Genomic DNA, 22,933 nt, shown 5'->3' on the forward strand with positions numbered 1-22,933 from the left:
AAGCGCGACGACGCCTACCCGGCCCAGAACGCGACCTACGTCGTCTTCACCAGCCTCGGCGATGACAAGCGCAGCGAGCGCCTCCTTCGGTAGGAGGTGAACACCGTCATCCCAGCCAAGACGGAATACATGCATTGGTCGAAACGCCCGGTCACCTGGACCCGGGAGGACCACCCGGCCGTCATGCTGAACCCGGGTGGTTACGCCCTCGTCCTCGACCCCACCATTGTCGCACCCCGGCGCACGTGCAAGTTCTCCCGGGTTCTCGTCGACGGCGGCAGCATCATCAACATCCTCTACCGCGACACCCTAACCAAGCTCGGCCTCGAGGCCAAAGACCTGGAGCCGACCCGAACGATCTTCCACGGCATCGTTCCCGGCCTCTCCTGCTCTCCGATCGGCCGGATCCGGCCCGATGTCCTGTTCAGTGACAGCAGACACTTCCGACGCGAGCCGATCTAGTTCGAGGTGGTGGACCTATCCAACGCGTACCACGCACTGCTGGGCCGGCCCGCGCTCGCCAAGTTCATGGCGGTCCCCCACTACGCCTACCTGAAGATGAAGTTGCCGGGTCCAAAGGGCCTCATCACCGTCACCAGTGACTACCAAGTCCCTGGAGTGCGCCCGAGACGGCGCCAAACTAGCCGAGTCGCTGGTCATAGCCGAGGAGCGGCGCCAACTCGACCGGATCATTGCTTTGGCCCAAGAGGCGTCGGCCGCACAGATCCCGGCTAAGGAGCTGGCTGATGAGGCCGCGTTCAAGCCCTCCAAGGAGACCAAGAAGGTGAAGCTAAACCCGGAAGACCCCAGCTGCAGCAAGTACGTTGTCGTGGGCACCCGCCTCGATAGCAAATAGGAAGGCGAGCTCGTCGACTTCCTCCGTGAGAATCGGGGATATCTTTGCATGGACCCCAAAGGACATGCCGGGTATCCCGAGGAAGTACGCCGAGCACAAACTCCATGTACGCAAGGACGCCAAGCCTGTCCGTCAACCCCTATGACGTTTTTCCAAAGAGAAGAGAAGAACCATCGGTGAAGAGGTCGCCAAGCTTTCACCCCGAGTGGCTAGCCAACCCAGTCCTCGTCTTGAAGAAGAACAAGACCTGGCGCATGTGTATCGACTAAACTAGCCTGAACAGGGCCTGCCCCAAGGACCCGTTCGCCCTCCCGCGGATCGACCAAGTCATCGACTCCACTGCCGGGTGTGAGCTCCCGTCCTTCCTGGATGCTTACTCCGGCTATCATCAGATCAAGCTGGACCCGGCTGACGCCCTGAAGACGTTCTTCATCACGCCCTTTGGGGCGTATTGCTACATCACCATGTCGTTCGGCTTGAAGAACGCCGGCGCCACTTTCCAGCGCCGCATGCAGAAATGCTTGCTGCCGCAACTCGGCCGCAACATCCACGTCTATGTGGACGACATCATGGTGAAGACCAAGCAGCACCTGACGCTCCTCGACGATTTGAAGGAGACCTTCGCCAACCTGCGCGAGTACAAGGTTAAGCTCAACCCAGAAAAATGCGTTTTTGGCGTCCCGGCCAGAAAGCTACTCGGCTTCCTCGTCTCGGAGCGCGGCATTGAGGCAAACCCGGAGAAGATCAAGGCCATCGAGCGCATGCGCAAGCCGGCTCGGCTGCGCGATGTCCAGAAATTCACAGTCTGCTTGGCCTCGGTCAACCAGTTTCTCAGCCGGCTGGGCGAGAGGGCCCTGCCCCTATATCAGCTGATGAAGAAGACGGCGCCGTTCGAGTGGAACGACCAGGCGGATGAGGCTTTCTGGGATCTCAAGCGCATGCTCTCCACCGCACCAGTCCTGGCCGCACCGGCCGAGAAGGAGCCACTGTTGCTCTATATCGCCACGACCTCGCGGTCGGTCAGCACGGTGATGGTGGTCGAGCGACCAGAGAAGGACAAGGTCCAAGCCGTCCAACGTCCCGTATACTACCTGAGCGAGGTGCTCTCCGCCTCGAAGCAGAACTACCCGCACTACCAGAAGATGTGTTACGACGTGTACTTCACCGCCAAGAAGCTGAAGCAGTAGTTCCAAGAGCATGTCGTCACCGTGGTCAGCACGGTCCCTCTCGGCGAGATCATCGGGTGCCGGGATGCCTCTAGCCGGATCGCCAAGTGGGCGCTCGAGCTAGCCGGCCACACCATCCTCTACGAGCCCCGCACCATGATCAAGTCCCAGGCTTTGGCCGACTTCCTCATCGACTGGACTGAGACCCAGTACTTGCCGCCGCCACCGGACTCAACGCACTGGCGCATGCACTTCGATGGCTCGAAGGTGCAACTCGGCCTGGGGGCTGGCATCGTACTGTCCTCCCCCAAGGGCGACCGGCTCAAGTATGCACTGCAGATCCACTTCGCTGCCTCCAACAACGTCGCCGAGTATGAAGCCCTTGTGCACGGCCTCCGGCTTGCCAAGGAACTCGGCATCCGGCGCATCCTGTGCTACGGCAACTCGGACCTGGTGGTGTAGTAGTGCTCCGGCGAGTGGGACACCCACGACTCCAACATGGCAAGCTACCGCTTCCTCGTCCAAAAGCTATCCGGATTCTTCGCGGGCTGCGAGTTCCTCCATGTCCGGCGCGCAGAGAATGAGGCGGCCGACACGCTCGCCAAGACCGCCTCGTCCCAGCAGTCCATTCCGTCCGGTGTCTCCCTCGAGCATCTGCACAAGCCGTTTGTCAAGCCGTCTCCGGACTCCGAGTCCATCCACGTCCCAGCCGACCCGGCTACGCCTCAACCCGGCCCGGGGACTGCTCCAGCCAACCCGGCCGCGCCCCAACCCGGTCCGAGAACTGCTCCAGCAGACCCGGCCACGCCTCAACCCGGCCCGAGGACTGCTCCAGCCGACCCGACCACACCTCAACCCCGCCCAGGGGCCGCTGAACCCGGCTCAGGGGTTGCCGCCCTGGAACCCGCCGTAATGGCTATCTTCGCCGTTGTCACGGCACCATCCTGGGCCTTGCCCATCTCGGAGTTCCTGGAGAACGGGGTCCTCCCCATGGACGAGATCGAAGCCCGGCAAGTGCAGCGCCGAGCGTCTGTGATGGAAATATGCCCTAGAGGCAATAATAAAGTTGTTATTTATATTTCCTTATATCATGATAAATGTTTATTATTCATGCTAGAATTGTATTAACCGGAAACTTAGTACATGTGTGAATAGATAGACAAACAGAGTGTCACTAGTATGCCTCTACTTGACTAGCTTGTTGAATCAAAGATGGTTAAGTTTCCTAGCCATAGACATGAGTTGTCATTTGATTAACGGGATCACATCATTAGAGAATGATGTGATTGAATTGACCCATTTCGTTAGCTTAGCATTTGATCATTTAGTATATTGCTATTGCTTTCTTCATGACTTATACATGTTCCTATGACTATGAGATTATGCAACTCCCGAATACCGGAGGAACACTTTATGTGCTACCAAACGTCACAACGTAACTGGGTGATTATAAAGGTTCTCTACAGGTGTCTCCGATGGTACTTGTTGAGTTGGCATAGTTCGAGATTAGGATTTGTCACTCCGATTGTCGGAGAGGTATCTCTGGGCCCTCTCGATAATACACATCACTATAAGCCTTGCAAGCAATGCAACTAATGAGTTAGTTGCGGGATGATGTATTACGGAACGAGTAAAGAGACTTGCCGGTAACGAGATTAAACTAGGTATTGAGATACCGACGATCGAATCTCGGGCAAGTAACATACCGATGACAAAGGGAACAACGTATGTTGTTATGCGGTTTGACCGATAAAGATCTTCGTAGAATATGTAGGAGCCAATATGAGAATCCATGTTCCACTATTGGTTATTGACCGGAGACGTGTCTCGGTCATGTCTACTTAGTTCTCGAACTCGTAGGGTCCGCACGCTTAACGTTCGGTGACGATCTGTAATATGAGTTTATGTGTTTTGATGAACCGAAGGTAGTTCAGAGTCCCGGATATGATCACGGACATGACGAGGAGTCTCGAAATGATCGAGATGTAAAGATTGATATATTGGACGGCTATATTCGGACACCAGAAGTGTTTCGGGTGATCTCGGAGAAAACCGGAGTACCGGAGGGGTTACCGGAAGCCCCCAGGGAAGTATTGGGCCTTAGTGGGCCTAAGGGGAGAGAGAGTGGTGCCGGCCAGGGCAGGCCGTGCGCCCCCTCCCCTTGAGTCCGAATAGGACAAGGAAGGGGGGGCGGCGCCCGCCTTGCCTTTTCCCTCTCCCACTCCTTCCTTTCCCCTCCTAGTGGGACTAGGAAAGGGGAGTCCTACTCCCACTAGGAGGAGGACTCCTCCTCTTGGCGCGCCCTCCTAGGGCCGGCCGGCCTCCCCCCTTGCTCCTTTATATACGGGGGTAGGGGGCACCCCATGGACACACAAGTTGATTGTTCCAAGCCGTGTTCGGTGCCCCCCTCCACCATAATCCACCTCGGTCATATCGTAGCGGTGCTTAGGCGAAGCCCTGCGTTGGTAGCATCATCATCACCGTCATCACGCCGTCGTGCTGACGGAACTCTCCCTCGAAGCTCTGCTGGATCGTGAGTTCGTGGGACGTCACCGAGCTGAATGTGTGCTGAACTCGGAGGTGCCGTGCGTTCGGTACTTGGATCGGTCGGATCGTGAAGACGTACGACTACATCAACCGCGTTGTCATAACGCTTCCGCTTACGGTCTGCGGTACGTGGACAACACTCTCCCCTCTCGTTGTTATGCATCACCATGATCTTGCGTGTGCGTAGGAATTTTTTTGAAATTACTACGTTCCCCAACAGTGGCATCCGAGCCAGGTTTATGCGTAGATGTTATATGCACGAGTAGAACACAAGTGAGTTGTGGGCGATACTAGTCATACTGCTTACCAGCATGTCACACTTTGATTCGGCGGTATTGTTGGATGAAGCGGCCCGGACCGACATTACGCGTACGCTTACGCGAGACTGGTTCTACCGACGTGCTTCGCACACAGGTGGCTGGCGGGTGTCAGTTTCTCCAACTTTAGTTGAATCGAGTGTGGCTACGCCCGGTCCTTGTGAAGGTTAAAACAACACATACTTGACGAAATATCGTTGTGGTTTTGATGCGTAGGTAAGAACGGTTCTTGCTCGGCCCATAGCAGCCACGTAAAACTTGCAACAACAAAGTAGAGGACTTCTAACTTGTTTTTGCAGGGCATGTTATGATGTGATATGGTCAAGACATGATGCTAAATTTTATTGTATGAGATGATCATGTTTTGTAATAGAGTTATCGGCAACTGGCAGGAGCCATATGGTTGTCGCTTTATTGTATGAAATGCAATCGCCATGTAATTGCTTTACTTTATCACTAAGCGGTAGCGATAGTCGTAGAAGCAATAGTTGGCGAGACGACAACGATGCTACGATGGAGATCAAGGTGTCACGCCGATGACGATGGTGATCATGACGGTGCTTTGGAGATGGAGATCAAAGGCACTAGATGATGATGGCCATATCATATCACTTATATTGATTGCATGTGATGTTTATCCTTTATGCATCTTATTTTGCTTAGATCGACGGTAGCATTATAAGATGATCTCTCACTAAATTTCAAGGTATAAGTGTTCTCCCTGAGTATGCACCGCTGTGAAAGTTTGTCGTGCCGAGACACCACGTGATGATCGGGTGTGATAAGCTCTACGTTCACATACAACGGTTGCAAGCTAGTTTTGCACACGCAGAATACTCGGGTTAAACTTGACGAGCCTAGCATATGCAGATATGGCCTCGGAACACTGGAGACCGAAAGGTCAAGCATGAATCATATAGAAGATATGATCAACATAGTGATGTTCACCACTGAAAACTACTCCATCTCACGTGATGATCGGACATGGTTTAGTTGATATGGATCACGTGATCACTTAGATGATTAGAGGGATGTCTATCTAAGTGAGAGTTCTTAAGTAATATGATTAATTGAACTTTAATTTATCATGAACTTAGTCCTGATAGTATTAGCATATCTATGTTGTAGATCAATAGATCGCGTTTAGCTCCCCTGTTTTATTTTTGATATGTTCCTAGAGAAAACTAAGTTGAAAGATGTTAGTAGCAATGATGCGGATCGGATCCGTGATCTGAGGATTATCCTTATTGCTGCACAGAAGAATTATGTCCTTGATGCACCGCTAGGTGACAGACCGATTGCAGGAGCAGATGCAGACGTTATGAACATTTGGCAAAGCTCGATATGATGACTACTTGATAGTTTAGTGCACCATGCGTTATGGCTTAGAATCGTGGCTTCAAAGACGTTTTGAACGCCACAGAGCATATGAGATGTTCCAAGAGTTCAAATTAGTATTTCATACTCATGCCCATGTCGAAAGGTATGAGACCTTTGACAAGCACTTTGCCTACAAGATGGAGGAGAATTGCTCAGCTAGTGAGCATGTGCTCAGAATGTCTGAGTACTACAATCACTTGAATCAAGTGGGAGTTAATCTTCCAGATAAGATAGTGATTGACAAAGTTCTCTAGTCACTGTCACCAAGTTACTAGAACTTTGTGATGAACTATAATATGCAAGGGATAACGGAAACAATTCCCAAGCTCTTCGTGATGCTGAAATTGATGAAGGTAGAAATCAAGAAAAGCATCAAGTGTTGATGGTTGACAAGACCACTAGTTTCAATAAAAGGGCAAAGGGAAAGAAAGGGAACTTCAAGAAGAATGGCAAGCAAGTTGCCACTCCCATGAAGAAACCCAAAGCTGGACCCTAGCCTGAAACTGAGTGCTTCTACTGCAAATAGAAATGGTCACTGGAAGTGGAGCTGCCCTAGATACTTGGCGGATAAGAAGGATGGCAAAGTGAACAAAGGTATATTGGATATTCATGTTATTGATGTGTAGTTTACTAGTGTTTATAGCAACCCCTCGGTATTTGATACTAGTTCAGTTGCTAAGAGTAGTAAGTCGAAACAGGAGTTGCAAAATAAACAGAGACTAGTTAAGGCGAGGTGATGATGTGTGTTGGAAGTGGTTCCAAGATTGATAAGATCACCATCACACACTCCCTTTACCTTCGGGATTAGTGTTGAACCTAAATGTTATTTGGTGTTTGCGTTGAGCATGAATATGATTGGATCATGTTTATTGCAATACGGTTATTCATTTAAATGAAAGAATAAATTTTGTTCTATTTACATGAATAAAAACCTTCTACGGTCATACACTCAATATAAGCGGTTTATTGAATCTCGATCATAGTGATACACATATTCATAATATTGAAGCCAAAAGATGCAAAGTTAATAATGATAGTGCAAATTATTTGTGGCACTGCCGTTTAGGTCATATTGGTTTAAAGCGCATGAAGAAACTCCATGCTGATGGGCTTTTGGAATCACTTGATTATGAATCACTTGTTGCTTGCGAACCATGCCTCATGGGCAAGATGACTAAAACTCCGTTCTCCGGAACAATGGAGGGAGCAACTGACTTATTGGAAATAATACATACTGATGTATATGGTCCGATGAGTGTTGAGGCTCGCGGCGGGTATCGTTATTTTCTGACCTTCACAGATGATTTGAGCAGATATGGGTATATCTACTTGATGAAACATAAGTCTGAAACATTTGAAAAGTTCAAAGAATTTCAGAATGAAGTGGAAAATCATCGTAACAAGAAAATAAAGTTTCTACGATCTGATCGCGGAGACGAATATTTGAGTTACGAGTTTGGTCTTCATTTGAAACAATGTGGAATAGTTTCGCAACTCACGCCACCTGGAACACCATAGCATAATGGTGTGTCCGAACGTCATAACCATACTTTATTAGATATTGTGCGATCTATGATGTCTCTTGCTGATTTACCACTATCGTTTTGGGGTTATGCATTAGAGACAGCTACATTCATGTTAAATAGGGCACCATCTAAATCCGTTGAGACGACACCGTATGAACTGTGGTTTGGCAAGAAACCTAAGCTGTCGTTTCTTAAAGTTTGGGGTTGCGATGCTTATTTGAAAAAGGTTCAACCTGATAAGCTCGAACCCAAATCGGAGAAGTGCGTCTTCATAGGATACCCAAAAAGAAAATATTGGGTACACCTTCTATCACAGATCCGAAGGCAAGACATTTGTTGCTAAGAATGGATCCTTTCTAGAGAAGGAGTTTCTCTCGAAAGAAGTGAGTGGGAGGAAAGTAGAACTTGATGAGGTAATTGTACCTGCTCCTGAATTGGAAAGAAGTTCATCACAAAAATCAGTTCTAGTGATGCCTACACCAATTAGTGAGGAAGTTAATGATGATGATCATGAAACTTCAGATCAAGTTACTACCGAACCTCGTAGGTCAGACAGAGTAAGGTCCGCACCAGAGTGATACGGTAATCCTATTCTGGAGGTCATGTTACTTGACCATGACAAACCTACGAACTATGAGGAAGCGATGATGAGCCCAGATTCCGCGAAATGGCTTGAGGCCATGAAATCTGAGATGGGATCCATGTATGAGAACAAAGTGTGGACTTTGATTGACTTGCGCGATGATCGGCGAGCCATTGAGATTAAACGGATCTTTAAGAGGAAGACGGACGCTGATAGTAGTGTTACTATCTACAAAGCTGGAATTGTCACAAAAGGTTTTCGACAAGTTCAAGGTGTTGACTACGATGAGCGTTTCTCACTCGTATCTATGCTTAAAGTCTGCCCGAATCATGTCAGCAATTGCCACATTTTATGAAATTTGGCAAATGGATGTCAAAACTGCATTCCTTAATGGATTTCTTAAAGAAGAGTTGTATATGATGCAACCAGAAGGTTTTGTCAATCCAAAAGATGCTAACAAAGTGTGTAAGCATCAGTGATCCATTTATGGACTGGTGCAAGCATCTCGGAGTTGGAATGTAAGCTTTGATAGTGTGATCAAAGCATATAGTTTTATACAGACTTGCGGTGGAACCTGTATTTACAAGAAAGTGAGTGGGAGCACTACAACATTTCTGATAAGTATATGTGAATGACATATTGTTGATCGGAAATAATGTAGAATTTTCTGGAAAGCATAAATGAGTGTTTGAAAGGAGTTTTTCAAACAAAGACCTCGGTGAAGCTGCTTACATATTGAGCATCAAGATTTATAGAGATAGATCAAGATGCTTGATAAGTTTTTTCAATGAGTACATACCTTGACAAGATTTTGAAGTAGTTCAAAATGGAACAGTCAAAGAAAGAGTTCTTGCATGTGTTGCATGGTGTGAAATTGAGTAAGACTCAAAGCCTGACCACGACAAAAGATAGAAAGAGAATGAAAGTCATTCCCTATGCCTCAGCCATAGGTTCTATAAAGTATGCCATGTTGTGTACCAGATCTATTGTATACCCTACACTGAGTTTGGCAAGGGAGTACAATAGTGATCTAGGAGTAGATCACTGGACAGCGGTCAAAATTATCCTTAGTGGAATAAGGATATGTTTCTCGATTATGGAGGTGACAAAAGGTTCGTCGTAAAGGGTTACGTCAATGCAAGTTTTTGACACTGATCCAGATAACTCTAAGTCTCAATCTGGATACATATTAAAAGTGGGAGCAATTAGCTAGAGTAGCTCCGTGCAGAGCATTGTTGACATAGAAATTTGCAAAATACATACGGATCTGAATATGGCAGACCCGTTGACTAAACTTCTCTCACAAGCAAAACATGATCACACCTTAGTACTCTTTGGGTGTTAATCACATGGTGATGTGAACTATGATTATTGACTCTAGTAAACACTTTGAATGTTGGTCACATGGCGATGTGAACTATGGGTGTTAATCACATGGTGATGTGAACTATCGGTGTTAAATCACATGGCGATGTGAACTAGATTATTGACTCTAGTGCAAGTGGGAGACTGAAGGAAATATGCCCTAGAGGCAATAATAAAGTTGTTATTTATATTTCCTTATATCATGATAAATGTTTATTATTCATGCTAGAATTGTATTAACCGGAAACTTAGTACATGTGTGAATACATACACAAACAGAGTGTCACTAGTATGCCTCTACTTGACTAGCTCGTTGAATCAAAGATGGTTAAGTTTCCTAGCCATAGACATGAGTTGTCATTTGATTAACGGGATCACATTATTAGAGAATGATTTGATTGACTTGACCCCTTTCGTTAGCTTAGCATTTGATCGTTTAGTATATTGCTATTGCTTTCTTCATGACTTATACATGTTCCTATGACTATGAGATTATGCAACTCCCGAATACCGGAGGAACACTTTATGTGCTACCAAACGTCACAACGTAACTGGGTGATTATAAAGGTGCTCTACAGGTGTCTCCGATGGTACTTGTTGAGTTGGCATAGATCGAGATTAGGATTTGTCACTCCGATTGCCGGAGAGGTATCTCTGGGCCCTCTCGATAATACACATCACTATAAGCCTTGCAAGCAATGCAACTAATGAGTTAGTTGTGGGATGATGTATTACGGAACGAGTAAAGAGACTTGCCGGTAACGAGATTAAACTAGGTATTGAGATACCGACGATCGAATCTCGGGCAAGTAACATACCGATGACAAAGGGAACAACGTATGTTGTTATGCGGTTTGACCGATAAAGATCTTCGTAGAATATGTAGGAGCCAATATGAGCATCCAGGTTCCGCTATTGGTTATTGACCGGAGACGTGTCTCGGTCATGTCTACATAGTTCTCGAACCCGTAGGGCCCGCACGCTTAACGTTCGGTGACGATCTGTAATATGAGTTTATGTGTTTTGATGAACCGAAGGTAGTTCGGAGTCCCGGATATGATCACGGACATGACGAGGAGTCTCGAAATGGTCGAGACGTAAAGATTGATATATTGGATGGCTATATTCGGACACCAGAAGTGTTCCGGGTGATCTCGGAGAAAACCGGAGTACCGGAGGGGTTACCGGAATCCCCCGGGGAAGTATTGGGCCTTAGTGGGCCTGAGGGGAGAGAGAGAGGGGCCGGCCAGGGCAGGCCGCGCCCCCCCTCCCCTTGAGTCCGAATAGGACAAGGAAGGGGGGAGCGGCGCCCCCCTTGCCTTTTCCCTCTCCCACTCCTTCCTTTCCCCTCCTAGTGGGACTAGGAAAGGAGAGTCCTACTCCCACTAGGAGGAGGACTCCTCCTCTTGGCGCGCCCTCCTAGGGCCGGCCGGCCTCCCCCTTGCTCCTTTATATACGGGGGCAAGGGGGCACCCCATGGACACACAAGTTGATTGTTCCAAGCCGTGTGCGGTGCCCCCCTCCACCATAATCCACCTTGGTCATATCGTAGCGGTGCTTAGGCGAAGCCCGGCGTCGGTAGCATCATCATCACCGTCATCACGCCGTCGTGCTGACGAAACTCTCCCTCGAAGCTCGGCTAGATCGTGAGTTTGTGGGACGTCACCGAGCTGAACGTGTGCTGAACTCGGAGGTGCCTTGCGTTCGGTACTTGGATCGGTCGGATCGTGAAGACGTACGACTACATCAACCACGTTGTCATAACGCTTCCGCTTCGGTCTACGAGGGTACGTGGACAACACTCTCCCCTCTCGTTGCTATGCATCACCATGATCTTGCGTGTGCGTAGGAATTTTTTTAAAATTACTACGTTCCCCAACAGTCCGCCTACAACATCATCAACAACGAGCTCGTCAAGCGCAGCTCACCGGCGTTTTTCAGCGCTACGTCGAGCGGGACATGGGCATCGAGATCCTCCTTGACATACACTAGGGCGAGTGCGGGCACCACACCGCCTCGCGTTCCCTGGTGGCAAAAGCTTTCCACCACGGTTTCTACTAGCCCACGGCCCTCGAAGACGCGGAGTGACTCGTCCTCAAGTGTGAGGGATGCCAGCGCTTCAGCAAGCGTAGCCACCAGCCGGCGTCTGCACTCCGGACCATCCCGATCGCGTGGCCCTTCGCGGCCAGGGGACTCGACATGGTGGGGCCCTTCAAAACCGCTCGAGGTGGCATGACGCATCTGCTGGTGGCGGTGGACAAGTTCACCAAGTGGATCGAAGCAAGGCCGATCAAGAACATCGCAGTGCGCTACGGCATGCCAAACAACATCATCATGGACAACGGCACCAACTTCGCTAAGGGCGCGCTCGCACAGTACTGCTCCATCTCCGGCATCCGCCTCGACCTGGCTTCCGTCACACATCCGCAGTCCAATGGCCAGGTCAAGCGGGCTAACGACCTCATCCTATCCGGCATCAAACCGCGACTCGTCGAGCCTCTCATCCGTTCACCCGGCAGTTGGCTTGACGGGTTGCCGTCCGTCCTCTGGAGTCTCCGCACCATGCCAAACAGGTCAACCGGGTTCACCCCTTTCTTCCTCGTCTACGGAACGGAAGCCGTCATCCCGACCGGCGTCGAGTTCGACTCACCGCGCGTCACGATGTACACGGAAGCCAAAGCAAAGGAAGCCCGCGAAGATGGTGTCGACCTGCTCGAAGAAGCACGTCTCCTAGCGCTCAGTCGCTCAGCCATCTACCAGCAAGGCCTAAGGCACTACCATAGCAAGAAGATCAAGCCCCTCGCTTTCCGGGAGGGAGACCTCGTCTTCCGACTCGTCCAAGAGCAGACCGGCCAACTGTAGCGACCAGACCTCAAACAGTCCAATCTCTGTGCATCAGTGTCATCCCTGGATCGGTAATGCTGACACGCACAGTACTTGAAGGATTTATAACAGAGTAGCAATCACACACTTATTACATCGAATGTCTCAAAAGAGAACTTATTACAATAAATATGGCTTAAGGCCATCTAAATACGATAACAGCGGAAGGCTTGGAAGATAAAGTGAGTCCATCAACTCCAACGGCATCACTGAGTATAAGACCACGACCTACGGGACCTTACTCGTCGTCTGAAAAGTCTGCAACATGAACGTTGCAGCCCAAAAACGGGTCAGCACATGGAATATGCTGGCAATGTAACACAAGAGAATAATGAACAGAATAATACTATCAACTACATGCATATATGGCTGGTGGAAAGCTCTATGGTTACAGTTTTGCATAAAGCCAATTTTTCCCTACATCAAAGGAATAAAGTTTATTTAACTATCATGGTGGTTGTTAAACATTGAGAAGGTTCACCCAACTCAATCCCAATTAAGCATCATCATTAAACCCAATCAAATTAAATTAAAAGTGATGAGATCCACATGATAATCCAAGTACTAGATACTCAAGACGTCCATAACCGGGGACACGGCTAACCATGATTAGTTTGTACACTCTGCAGAGGTTTGCGCACTTTTCCCCACAAGACTCGATTTCCCCCGTTAGATTTCTCGCACTACATGGTGTTTGAGAAACGGATGACTGAGACACAGTCTTTCAGAAGCGTTAGCACCTTACGATGGGTAGACAGTTACACCTACTTTCCCCTACATCTGCTAGTCTACCACTGTAAGAGTTCACACGACTTAATCAACTATGCTAGAGCCCATAATAGATTGTGGCTGCACACGGAAGTTTCTAGCATGAATAATCTTATGATCCCTTTGAGCCTGGGTGGCGGTCCATAGGAAAATCACACGGTACCCCGGGATTTCCAAAAAAAACAGGCAATCACTGGGTTCCCCAGGTGCCTCAATCCACCCAGATGTGTATTTAAGTAGCCACCTTAAGTTGAACCATTAATTAACAATCTCACATCTGTCATGGAAACACTCAAACCCAATCCACGTCTACTAGCATAGCATAGCAATATAAGCAACGTAGAAGTAACTCCCAAGGGTTTGATAATAAAATAGGACAACAGGTACTACCTCTTCTACTTCCCAAACCCACATGTTAAAAATAGATCCTAACCATATGCAATTGTTGGAGGGTTGATCTAATGCAATAAAACTGGGTAGTAAAAAGGTATGATCAAAGTGTTACTTGCCTTGCTGATGATCCGCGAAACCTAGAGACTCGTAGTAGCACGCTTCGCACTCCGGGTACTCTATCACAAACAAACAAGCATACAATAAGCACTCACTAGAAGCACGGGTAAAACTTAAATAAGAAATCTAACCAGAAAGTTCAACTTAAGAACTCTGGTTTGCAAAAAGAATCAAATCAAACGAAACAACCAAACTCAAACGGCGAAAGAAACAAACTCCGTTTACTAATCTGGACTTAAGTCAAATTTTACAGTAGAAAAATCCTGTTCAAGTTGGTTAAACAGAAAGAGGGCTTCGAGACGAAACTCTAGGTGCTTGAATCGCCTGATTTCGATAAACGAGCGAAAAGTTATACTAAAACGAAAATCGGCTCAGAAATCGCATCGAAAATAATCGCGAAAAACCCGAGAAAAAGAAAAACTGACGAACAGACTAACGAACGAACGTTCGCTGTCTGCGGCTAAACGGTGAAAACCGTTCGTTAAAACGTACGTACGAACGAGCGTTCGCTAAATAACTAAACCGAATCTAAAAAAACGTATCTAGGGTTTTTTTAATAAAAAAATCGATTAGTTTTCCCGCGAAAACCGACAGCGGCGGCGGTTACCTCCGGCGAGGTCCGGCGGGGTGGCGGATCGGCGACGGCGGGACGGGCGGCGGCGGCGGCGCGCGGGGCGAGTCGAGGCGGCGGCTAGGGTTAGGGCGACAGGGCGGGCTGGCGGGGTCGGCGGCTCGGGCTTCGGCCTCATAAGAGGCCGGCCGGGTCGGAGTCCAGGACGGACACGGCCCAGTTAGGTCGGTGGACTTTAAAGAAAAAATTCCGCGCAGAAAAATGAATAAAAGAAATACTAAACGGACTCCAAAAATCCTGAAAAAAAATTCCCCGTCCTCTAAAAATATAGCGGACAAGGTGAACATTTATTTGGGCCTCTAATGCAATTTTGAAAAATGCTTATTTTTCCTAATTCGAATAAAATAGCGATAAAACTCCGAATAAAATTCTTGTTTGATTTTAATATTAAAACTCCAATATTTCTTTATTTTCGGGAAGTCATTTTATCCCCTCTCCTTTATTTTTTTATAAAAGAAATATTCGAAGAGAAAATAATTAAAATCAAACGATCCTCTTTTCAAAATTTGAGAAAACTCAAATATGAAAATAACGAAATCCCCAACTCTCTCCTTGGGTCCTTGAGTTGCGTAGAATTCCTAGGATCAAGCCAAAATGCAATTAAAATATAATATGCAATGATGCTCTAATGTATAACATTCCAAATTGTAAATTTGGGATGTTACAAACCTACCCCCCTTAAGATGAACCTCGCCCTTGAGATTCGGGTTGGCTAGAAAATAGGTGTGGGTGGTCCTTCCATAGGTCTTCCTCTCGTTCCCAGGTGGCTTCATCTTCAGTATGGTGACTCCACTGAACCTTGCAGAACTTGATAACCTTGCTGCGGGTGACTCGGCTGGCAAACTCGAGAATCTTCACTGGTTTCTCCTCATAGGTCAAATCGTTATCCAACTGAATCGATTCCAGCGGCACTGTATCTCTCAGAGGTATATCGCCATCTCCGCGTGACACTTCTTCAACTGGGAAACGTGGAACACATCGTGAACTCCTGACAATCCTTCGGGTAATTCCAACTTGTAAGCAACTTCTCCCATACGTTCCAAAACTTTGTATGGTCCCACAAAACATGGTGCTAACTTTCCCTTAACTCCAAAACGCTTAACTCCTCGAAGTGGGGACACACGAAGATAAACTCTGTCTCCGACTTCGTATACTGTCTCCTTGTGTTTGGAATCCGCATAGCTCTTCTGCCTGGATTGGGCTACCTTGAGCCTATCGCGAATCATCTTAACCTTCTCTTAAGACTCTTTAATCAAATCTGGTCCAAACAACTGACGGTCTCCAACTTCATCCCACAACAGCGGTGTCCTGCACCTCCTTCCGTACAAGGCTTCGAAAGGGGCCATCTTCAAACTGGCTTGATAGCTGTTGTTGTAAGAGAACTCCGCATATGGCAAATTGTCGTCCCAACTAGATCCATAATCTAGCACACAAGCTCTCAACATGTCTTCCAGAATCTAATTGACTCTTTCGGTTTGTCCATCTGTGTGTGGATGAAAAGTTGTACTGAACTCTAGCCTGGTACCCAAAGTTTCATGCAACTGATTCCAGAACTTTGAGGTAAACTGGGTTCCTCTATCTGATACAATGGTCCTCGGAACTCCATGCAGACATATGATCCTGGTCATATATATCTTTGCCAACTTAGCACTGGTATAAGTGGTCTTCACTAGGATGAAATGAGCTACCTTCGTCAAACGATCGACTACAACCCATATCGAGTCATAGCCTGAACGAGTCCTGGGCAATCCCGTGATAAAATCCATGCCTAGCTTATCCCACTTCCATTCGGGTATCGGCAACGGCTGTAGCAAACCTGCTGGCTTCTGATGCTCTGCCTTTACTCTCTGACATACATCACAAACTGCTACATACTCTTCAATATCCTTCTTCATTCCGGTCCACCAAAAACCACCCTTCAAATCCAGATACATCTTGGTATTTCCTGGGTGAATCGAATACGGCGAATCATGGGCCTCTTGCAGAATTAACTTCCTGATCTCCTGATCATTGGGCACATAAACGCGATCTTCAAACCGTAAGGTATCGTGCTCATCCTCACGAAATCCTTTAGCTTTTCCTTTGCTCATCCTTTCCTTTATCTCGGCAATCTCCTTGTCCGTCTTCTGAGCTTTTCTGATCCTATCCATCAAAGTAGACTGAATCTCCAATGCTGCTACATAGCGTCTCGGGACTATCTCCAAACATAGCTCACGAAGATCCTCTGCTAACTCCTTGGGTAACTCTCCAGTCAAGAGTGTATTGACATGGCTCTTGCGACTCAGCGCATCAGCTACTACGTTAGCCTTTCCTGGATGATAATGCAATCTCATATCATAATCCTTGATGAGCTCCAACCATCTCATTTGCCTGAGATTCAACTCCTTCTGCGTGAAGATATACTTCCAACTCTTTTGATCCGTGTACACCTCACAATGGTTTCCGATGAGAAAATGTCTCCATGTCTTCAAGGCATGCACTACGGCTGCTAACTCCAAATCATGCGTAGCATAATTCAACTCATGGGGTTTAAGCTGTCGTGAGGCATAGGAAACAACTCTTCCATCCTGCATAAGCACTGCTCCAAGTCCTCGACGAGAAGCGTCGCAATACACCTGGTAATCCTTGCGTTGATCTTGCAGAATCAACACTGGCACTGTAACCAAGCATTTCTTCAACTCCTGGAAACTAGCCTCACATTCCTCCGTCCAATTGAATTTGGTGTCCTTCTTCAACAACTCCGTCATGGGCTTTGCAATCTTCGAGAAATTCTCAATGAACCTCCGGTAGTATCCTGCGAGTCCAAGAAAACTCCGGATCTCTCCAACTGGCGTGGGTGCTTCCCAATTTGTCATAGCAATAACCTTGGTGGGGTCTACCGCTATTCCTTCTCTGGATATAACATGTTCGAGGAATCCAACTTCCTTCAACCAAAACTCACATTTGCTGAACTTGGCATATAACTAGTGTTCTCTGAGTTTCCCAAGTACCAAACGCAAATGCTCCTTGTGCTCCTCTTCATTTTTCGAGTAGACTAATATGTCATCAATGAACACCACGACGAACTTATGCAAAAACTCCATAAACACCTTGTTCATCATGTTCATGAAATAGGCAGGTGCGTTAGTCAGACCAAATGACATAACGGTATACTCATATAGCCCGTACCTTGTGGTAAAAGCGGTCTTTGGTATATCCTGCTCTCGAATCTTCAGCTGGTGGTATCCTGATCGCAGATCGATCTTGGAAAATACTTTAGCTCCTTGTAACTGGTCAAACAGATCATTGATCATTGGTAGTGGGTACTTGTTCTTGATCGTCACTTCATTCAATCCCCGATAATCAACAACCATCCTTAACGATCCATCCTTTTTCTCCACTAGAAGTATTGGTGATCCCCAAGGTGACGAACTTGGGCGAATATAGCCTTTATCCAGTAACTCCTTAAACTGCTTCTTAATTTCCTCCAAATCCTTAGCGGGCATCCTGTACGGTCTCTTAGATATTGGCCCTGTGCCTGGCAAAAGCTCAATAAAAAATTGAATGTCTCTATCCGGTGGCATGCCGGGCAACTCTTCTGGAAATACATCGGGAAAATCCTTCACCACTGGTACTTCCTCCTGTACAACTCCTGATAAGGAATTCACTTGAGTCCTCTTCGGCATATGCCGGGGTACATACTTAATCCTTCTTCCTTCTGGGATGGTGAGCATAATCGACTTACTGGCGCAATCGATGTTCCCTCCATACATCAATAGCCAATCCATACCCAAAATCACATCCAAACCTTGCGACTCCAAAATTATCAGGTCTGAGGGGAAAACATGCCTACCTATGGCCAATGGCATATGAAAACATCCTTGGCTTGCCATATACTCTGCTCCTGGCGAGCTTACTAACATAGGTGTTCTAAGAACCTTGGTGGGCAGTTTATACTTATCCACAAATCCCCTTGATATGTATGAATGCGATGCACCAGTATCAAAAAGAACGATTGCAGTAAATGACTTAACCAAAAACTTACCTATTACTGCATCAGGCTGGCCTTCAACCTCCTCCACGTTAACGTGGTTCACTTGTCCCCTGTTGAAAGGGTTGGGCTTCTTTCCAGAGCTTCCATTGCCATTTCCATTCTTTGCTTCAGGACATTCATTGGCATAATGTCCAGTCTTCTGGCACTTGTAGCAAGTAACGTGACTTAGATCCTTCTTAGCGGGCGTTGCTGGGTTGGAACGGTTATGTCCGTTGCTTCCTCCATTACCCGTTCCATTCTTGGGGCCACTATGGTTGTGCGAACTTCCTCCGTTGTGATTGTGACCTCCATGGTTATGTTGAAGGGGTCCTCCCGAGTTCGGAGTAAAACGGGGCCTCTGCTGAGCTCCTGAACTATACTTCCCTTGTCCATACTTCCTCTTGCGGCTCTAAATCTGCTGCTGCTTCCCTTCAATCATGAGAGCTCTATCTACCAAATCCTGGTAGTTGTTGAAGGTTGCCACCATCAACTGCATGCTCAGCTCATCATTCAGTCCTTCCAGAAACTTCTCCTGCTTAGCTACATCTGTAGAACCGTCATTTGGGGCATAACGTGCTAACTTGCTAAAATCTTCCACATACTGGCCAACGGTGCGTCCTCCTTGGCGCAAGTTGTGAAACTCACGCTTCTTCATGGCCATAGCTCCTGTTGAAACATGGGCAGTACGGAAAGCCTGCTGAAACTGGTCCCATGTGATAGTGTCGATGGGGTGAGTGGCTGTGTAATTCTCCCACCATGATGCTGCGGGTCCATCAAGCTGATATGCGGCAAAACACACTCTCTCCGCATCTGTGCATCCTGCAGTGGTCAACTCCCTTCCAATCTTGCGGAGCCAATCATCTGCAACAATCGGCTCGGTGCTGCTGGAAAACACCGGCAGATTCAGCCTTAAGAAATGGGCTAAGTGATCAACAGGTGGTGGTGGTGGGTTGTTGTTGTTGTTGTTGTTGCCTTGGTTCTGAATTAACACTTGCATCAGGGCATTCTGCTGTTGAATCAACTGAGTGATCTTCGGTGGGAAAACAAATCCGGTGTCGCGTCTCGGAGGCATCTGATGGGTTTAGACACTAGTAGAAAAAGGGTCTAATGTGAAACTCATTAGTCCCGGTTTGGTATTGAACCGACACTAATGTGACCATTAATGCCGGTTCCAACGGCCAGGCGGGCGGCCCTCATTAGTACCGGTTCGTGGCGAACCTTTAGTACCGGTTCGTGCCACGAACCGGTACTAAAGAGGTGGTGGCCTTTAGTACGGGTTGGTGGCTCCAACCGGTACTAAAGACCCCCCCTTTAGTACCGGTTGGAGCCACCAACCGGTACTAAAGGTGGTGCGCTGCCACCCGCAGTGCACAATGTTTAGTCCCACCTCGCTAGTTGAGAGGAGCTCGCACCGGTTTATAAGCCCCGCCACGGCTACCGTGTCGAGCTCCTCTCTAAGCAGGCCTTTGTGGGCCTATTGCAAGTCTTCTGCCCTGTGGGGCCTACTGGGCCATACGGGCCTGCATCCTGGCCCAACTAGAGATTGGGTTTCTAGTCGTATGCAGGCCGTGCCGGCCGAGTAGGCTGGCTGTTTTTGCTTTATTTCAAAAATAATAATAAAAAAATCCTTACCAACCGGGACTAAAGGTCCCCCAGACCACGGCGTGCCTCGTGCCACGTGGTGGGCCTTTAGCGCCGGTTCGTGCCGAACCGGTAGTAAAGGGGGGGGCTTTAGTCTCCAATCTTTAGTGCCGGTTGCAGAACCGGCACTAAAGGCCCTTATGAACCGGCGCTAAAGCCCGGTTCTGCACTAGTGAGAAAAGATGAGAAAATAGAATAGAATGAGATCTAGAGGGAAGACACTACCCATATGCACATGAGACAAATACAATCATATCACTCCAATCAATTTCAAACAAGGCATACAATCGATCTAACTATCGTTACAAAAGTGCTCGGACTATACTATATACATGGGGAAAAATACTACTACTAATATGGTGGTCTACTAGAAATTTCGATCAGTCGAAAGACTCCATGATATCAGCTCCAGCTTCATCAACAAAATCATCATCACTAGGGTCCGAGTCGGTGTCATCGATGATGATGTAGTTCTCCGGGCAAGTAGAATCGTCGTCTTCTCCTCTCGGCGCGGGGTCTCCCATGAATACTCCGATCTTCTTTATTAGGTCGTCATTCTTCTCCAATAGTGTTGCGATTTCCTCCTCATACCCATCGCGCGTAGACTTGAGTTCTTCCTCCAGTTTCATGATCCTGGTCTTTACCTTCTTCAGATCTATCATGCCTGCGCACATCTGGTTCTCTTGGCGACGAATGTGCTAGTTTAACTCCTGGATGAAAGCTGCAATTGATCCATCCTTCCTGGTGCTGATCATCTCCCATTGCTCATCTCGACGCCCACAAATCTGGTAGATTGTGTCCTTGAGATCCTTGTGGTAAACTTCTCCAATGCGTCCCATGGTGATGTGGGCTGCCATGCTCTTGCCTAGACTCCAGGTTGGTGCATCAAAGGAAAACTCTATGGGCTCAGTGACTGGCATGATTGTCCTTTATGGAACTTGAACTCGAATTATCCAACGCTCCTCTTCTGGTAGTGTGGCGTTGTAGGTCCCGGTGAAGCTTGGTATTCCAATGTTCAGGTACCTAGTGACTTCCTTCAAGTGGCGTCCAAAAGGTGTGTCTTCATCCGGTTGCGCGAACTTGTTCCTTTTATCCGCCATCCTAAAGAGTAGAAAATGGAGAGGAGTCGGAAATGAGAAGATAGTAGTGATCTAGGGCTTTAGCTTAGTGGTCGTGTCCTACAGTCAGCGTGTGCTCTGATACCATCTTGTAGCGACCAGACCTCAAACAGTCCAATCTCTGTGCATCAGTGTCATCCCTGGATCGGTAATGCTGACACGCACAGTACTTGAAAGATTTATAACAGAGTAGCAATCACACACTTATTACATCGAATGTCCCAAAAGAGAACTTATTACAATAAATATGGCTTAAGGCCATCTAAATACGATAACAGCGGAAGGCTTGGAAGATAAAGTGAGTCCATCAACTCCAACGACATCACTGAGTATAAGACCACGACCTATGGCACCTTACTCGTCGTTTCAAGAGTCTGCAACATGAACGTTGCAGCCCGAGAAAAAGAAAAACTGACGAACAGACTAACGAACGAACGTTCGCTGTCTGCGGCTGAACGGTGAAAACCGTTCGTTAAAACATACGTACGAACGAGCGTTCGTTAAATAACTAAACCAAAAAAACGAACTGAATCTAAAAAAATGTATCTAGGTTTTTTTAAAAACCGATCAGTTTTCCCGAGAAAACCGACGGCGGCGGCGGTTACCTCCGGCGAGGTCCGGCGGGGCGGCGGATCGGCGACGGCGGGACGGGCGGCGGCGGTGGCTCGGACGGCGGCGGCGAGGGGTTCCGGCGGCGGCGGCGAAGTCGGTGGCGGCGGCGCGCGGGTCGAGGCGAGGCGGCGGCTAGGGTTAGGGCGACGGGGCGGGCTGGCGGGGTCGGCGGCTCGGGCCTCGGCCTTATAAGAGGCCGGCCGGGTCGGAGTCCAGGATGGACACGCCCCGGTTAGGTCGGTGGACTTTAAAAAAAAATTCCGTGCAGAAAAACGAATAAAAGAAATACTAAACAGACTCCAAAATCCTGAAATAAATTTTCCCCGTTCTCTAAAAATATAGCGGACAAGGTGAACATTTACTTGAGCCTCTAATGCAATTTTGAAAAACACTTATTTTTCCTAATTCAAATAAAATAGCGATAAAACTCCGAATAAAATTCCTGTTTGATTCTAATATTAAAACTCCAATATTTCGTTATTCTGGGGAAGTCATTTTATCCCCTCTCCTTTATTTTTTTATAAAAGAAATATTCGAAGAGAATAATTAAAATCAAACGATCCTCTTTTCAAAATTTGAGAAAACTCAAATATGAAAATAACGAAATCCCCAACTCTCTCCGTGGGTCCTTGAGTTGCGTAGAATTCGTAGGATCAAGCCAAAATGCAATTAAAATATTATATGCAATGATGCTCTAATGTATAACATTCTAAATTGTAAATTTGGGATGTTACACCAACACAAGCTGTCCTCCCCATGGGAGGGCCCCTTCATCGTCAGCAAGGCCTTATGCGATCGCAACGCGTACTACCTCATCGACGCCCGCAAGACAAACAAGCGCAAGAGGGACACCGCCGGCGAAGAAACAACCCGACCATGGAATGCAGAGCTCCTCCGCCTGATTTACAGTTAGCCGTGTGCACGTATGTATCGCTGCCTTCTGTAATCATCTGAAAACTATGGGATCCCCGAACGACACTCGGGGGTTGCCCCTTTTGCGACCAAGCTATTGTGTCTC

The 22,933-nt window shown here is 47.7% G+C and overlaps 1 protein-coding gene across 1 annotated transcript; it reads left to right on the plus strand.

The window, feature by feature from the left end:
• Window positions 1-1,365: 1,365 nt before the first annotated feature.
• Window positions 1,366-22,828, plus strand: LOC141021635 (uncharacterized). The gene is made up of 6 exons (XM_073497482.1): window positions 1,366-1,500; window positions 1,684-1,938; window positions 2,044-2,289; window positions 2,488-3,032; window positions 11,864-12,182; window positions 22,661-22,828. Exons 1-6 carry the CDS (start codon window positions 1,366-1,368, stop codon window positions 22,826-22,828), a joined length of 1,668 nt encoding a protein of 555 aa, XP_073353583.1.
• The last annotated feature ends 105 nt before the right edge of the window (window positions 22,829-22,933 follow it).

This window comes from Aegilops tauschii, chromosome 4, assembly GCF_002575655.3.
Source record: "Aegilops tauschii subsp. strangulata cultivar AL8/78 chromosome 4, Aet v6.0, whole genome shotgun sequence".
Lineage (NCBI taxonomy): Eukaryota > Viridiplantae > Streptophyta > Magnoliopsida > Poales > Poaceae > Aegilops > Aegilops tauschii.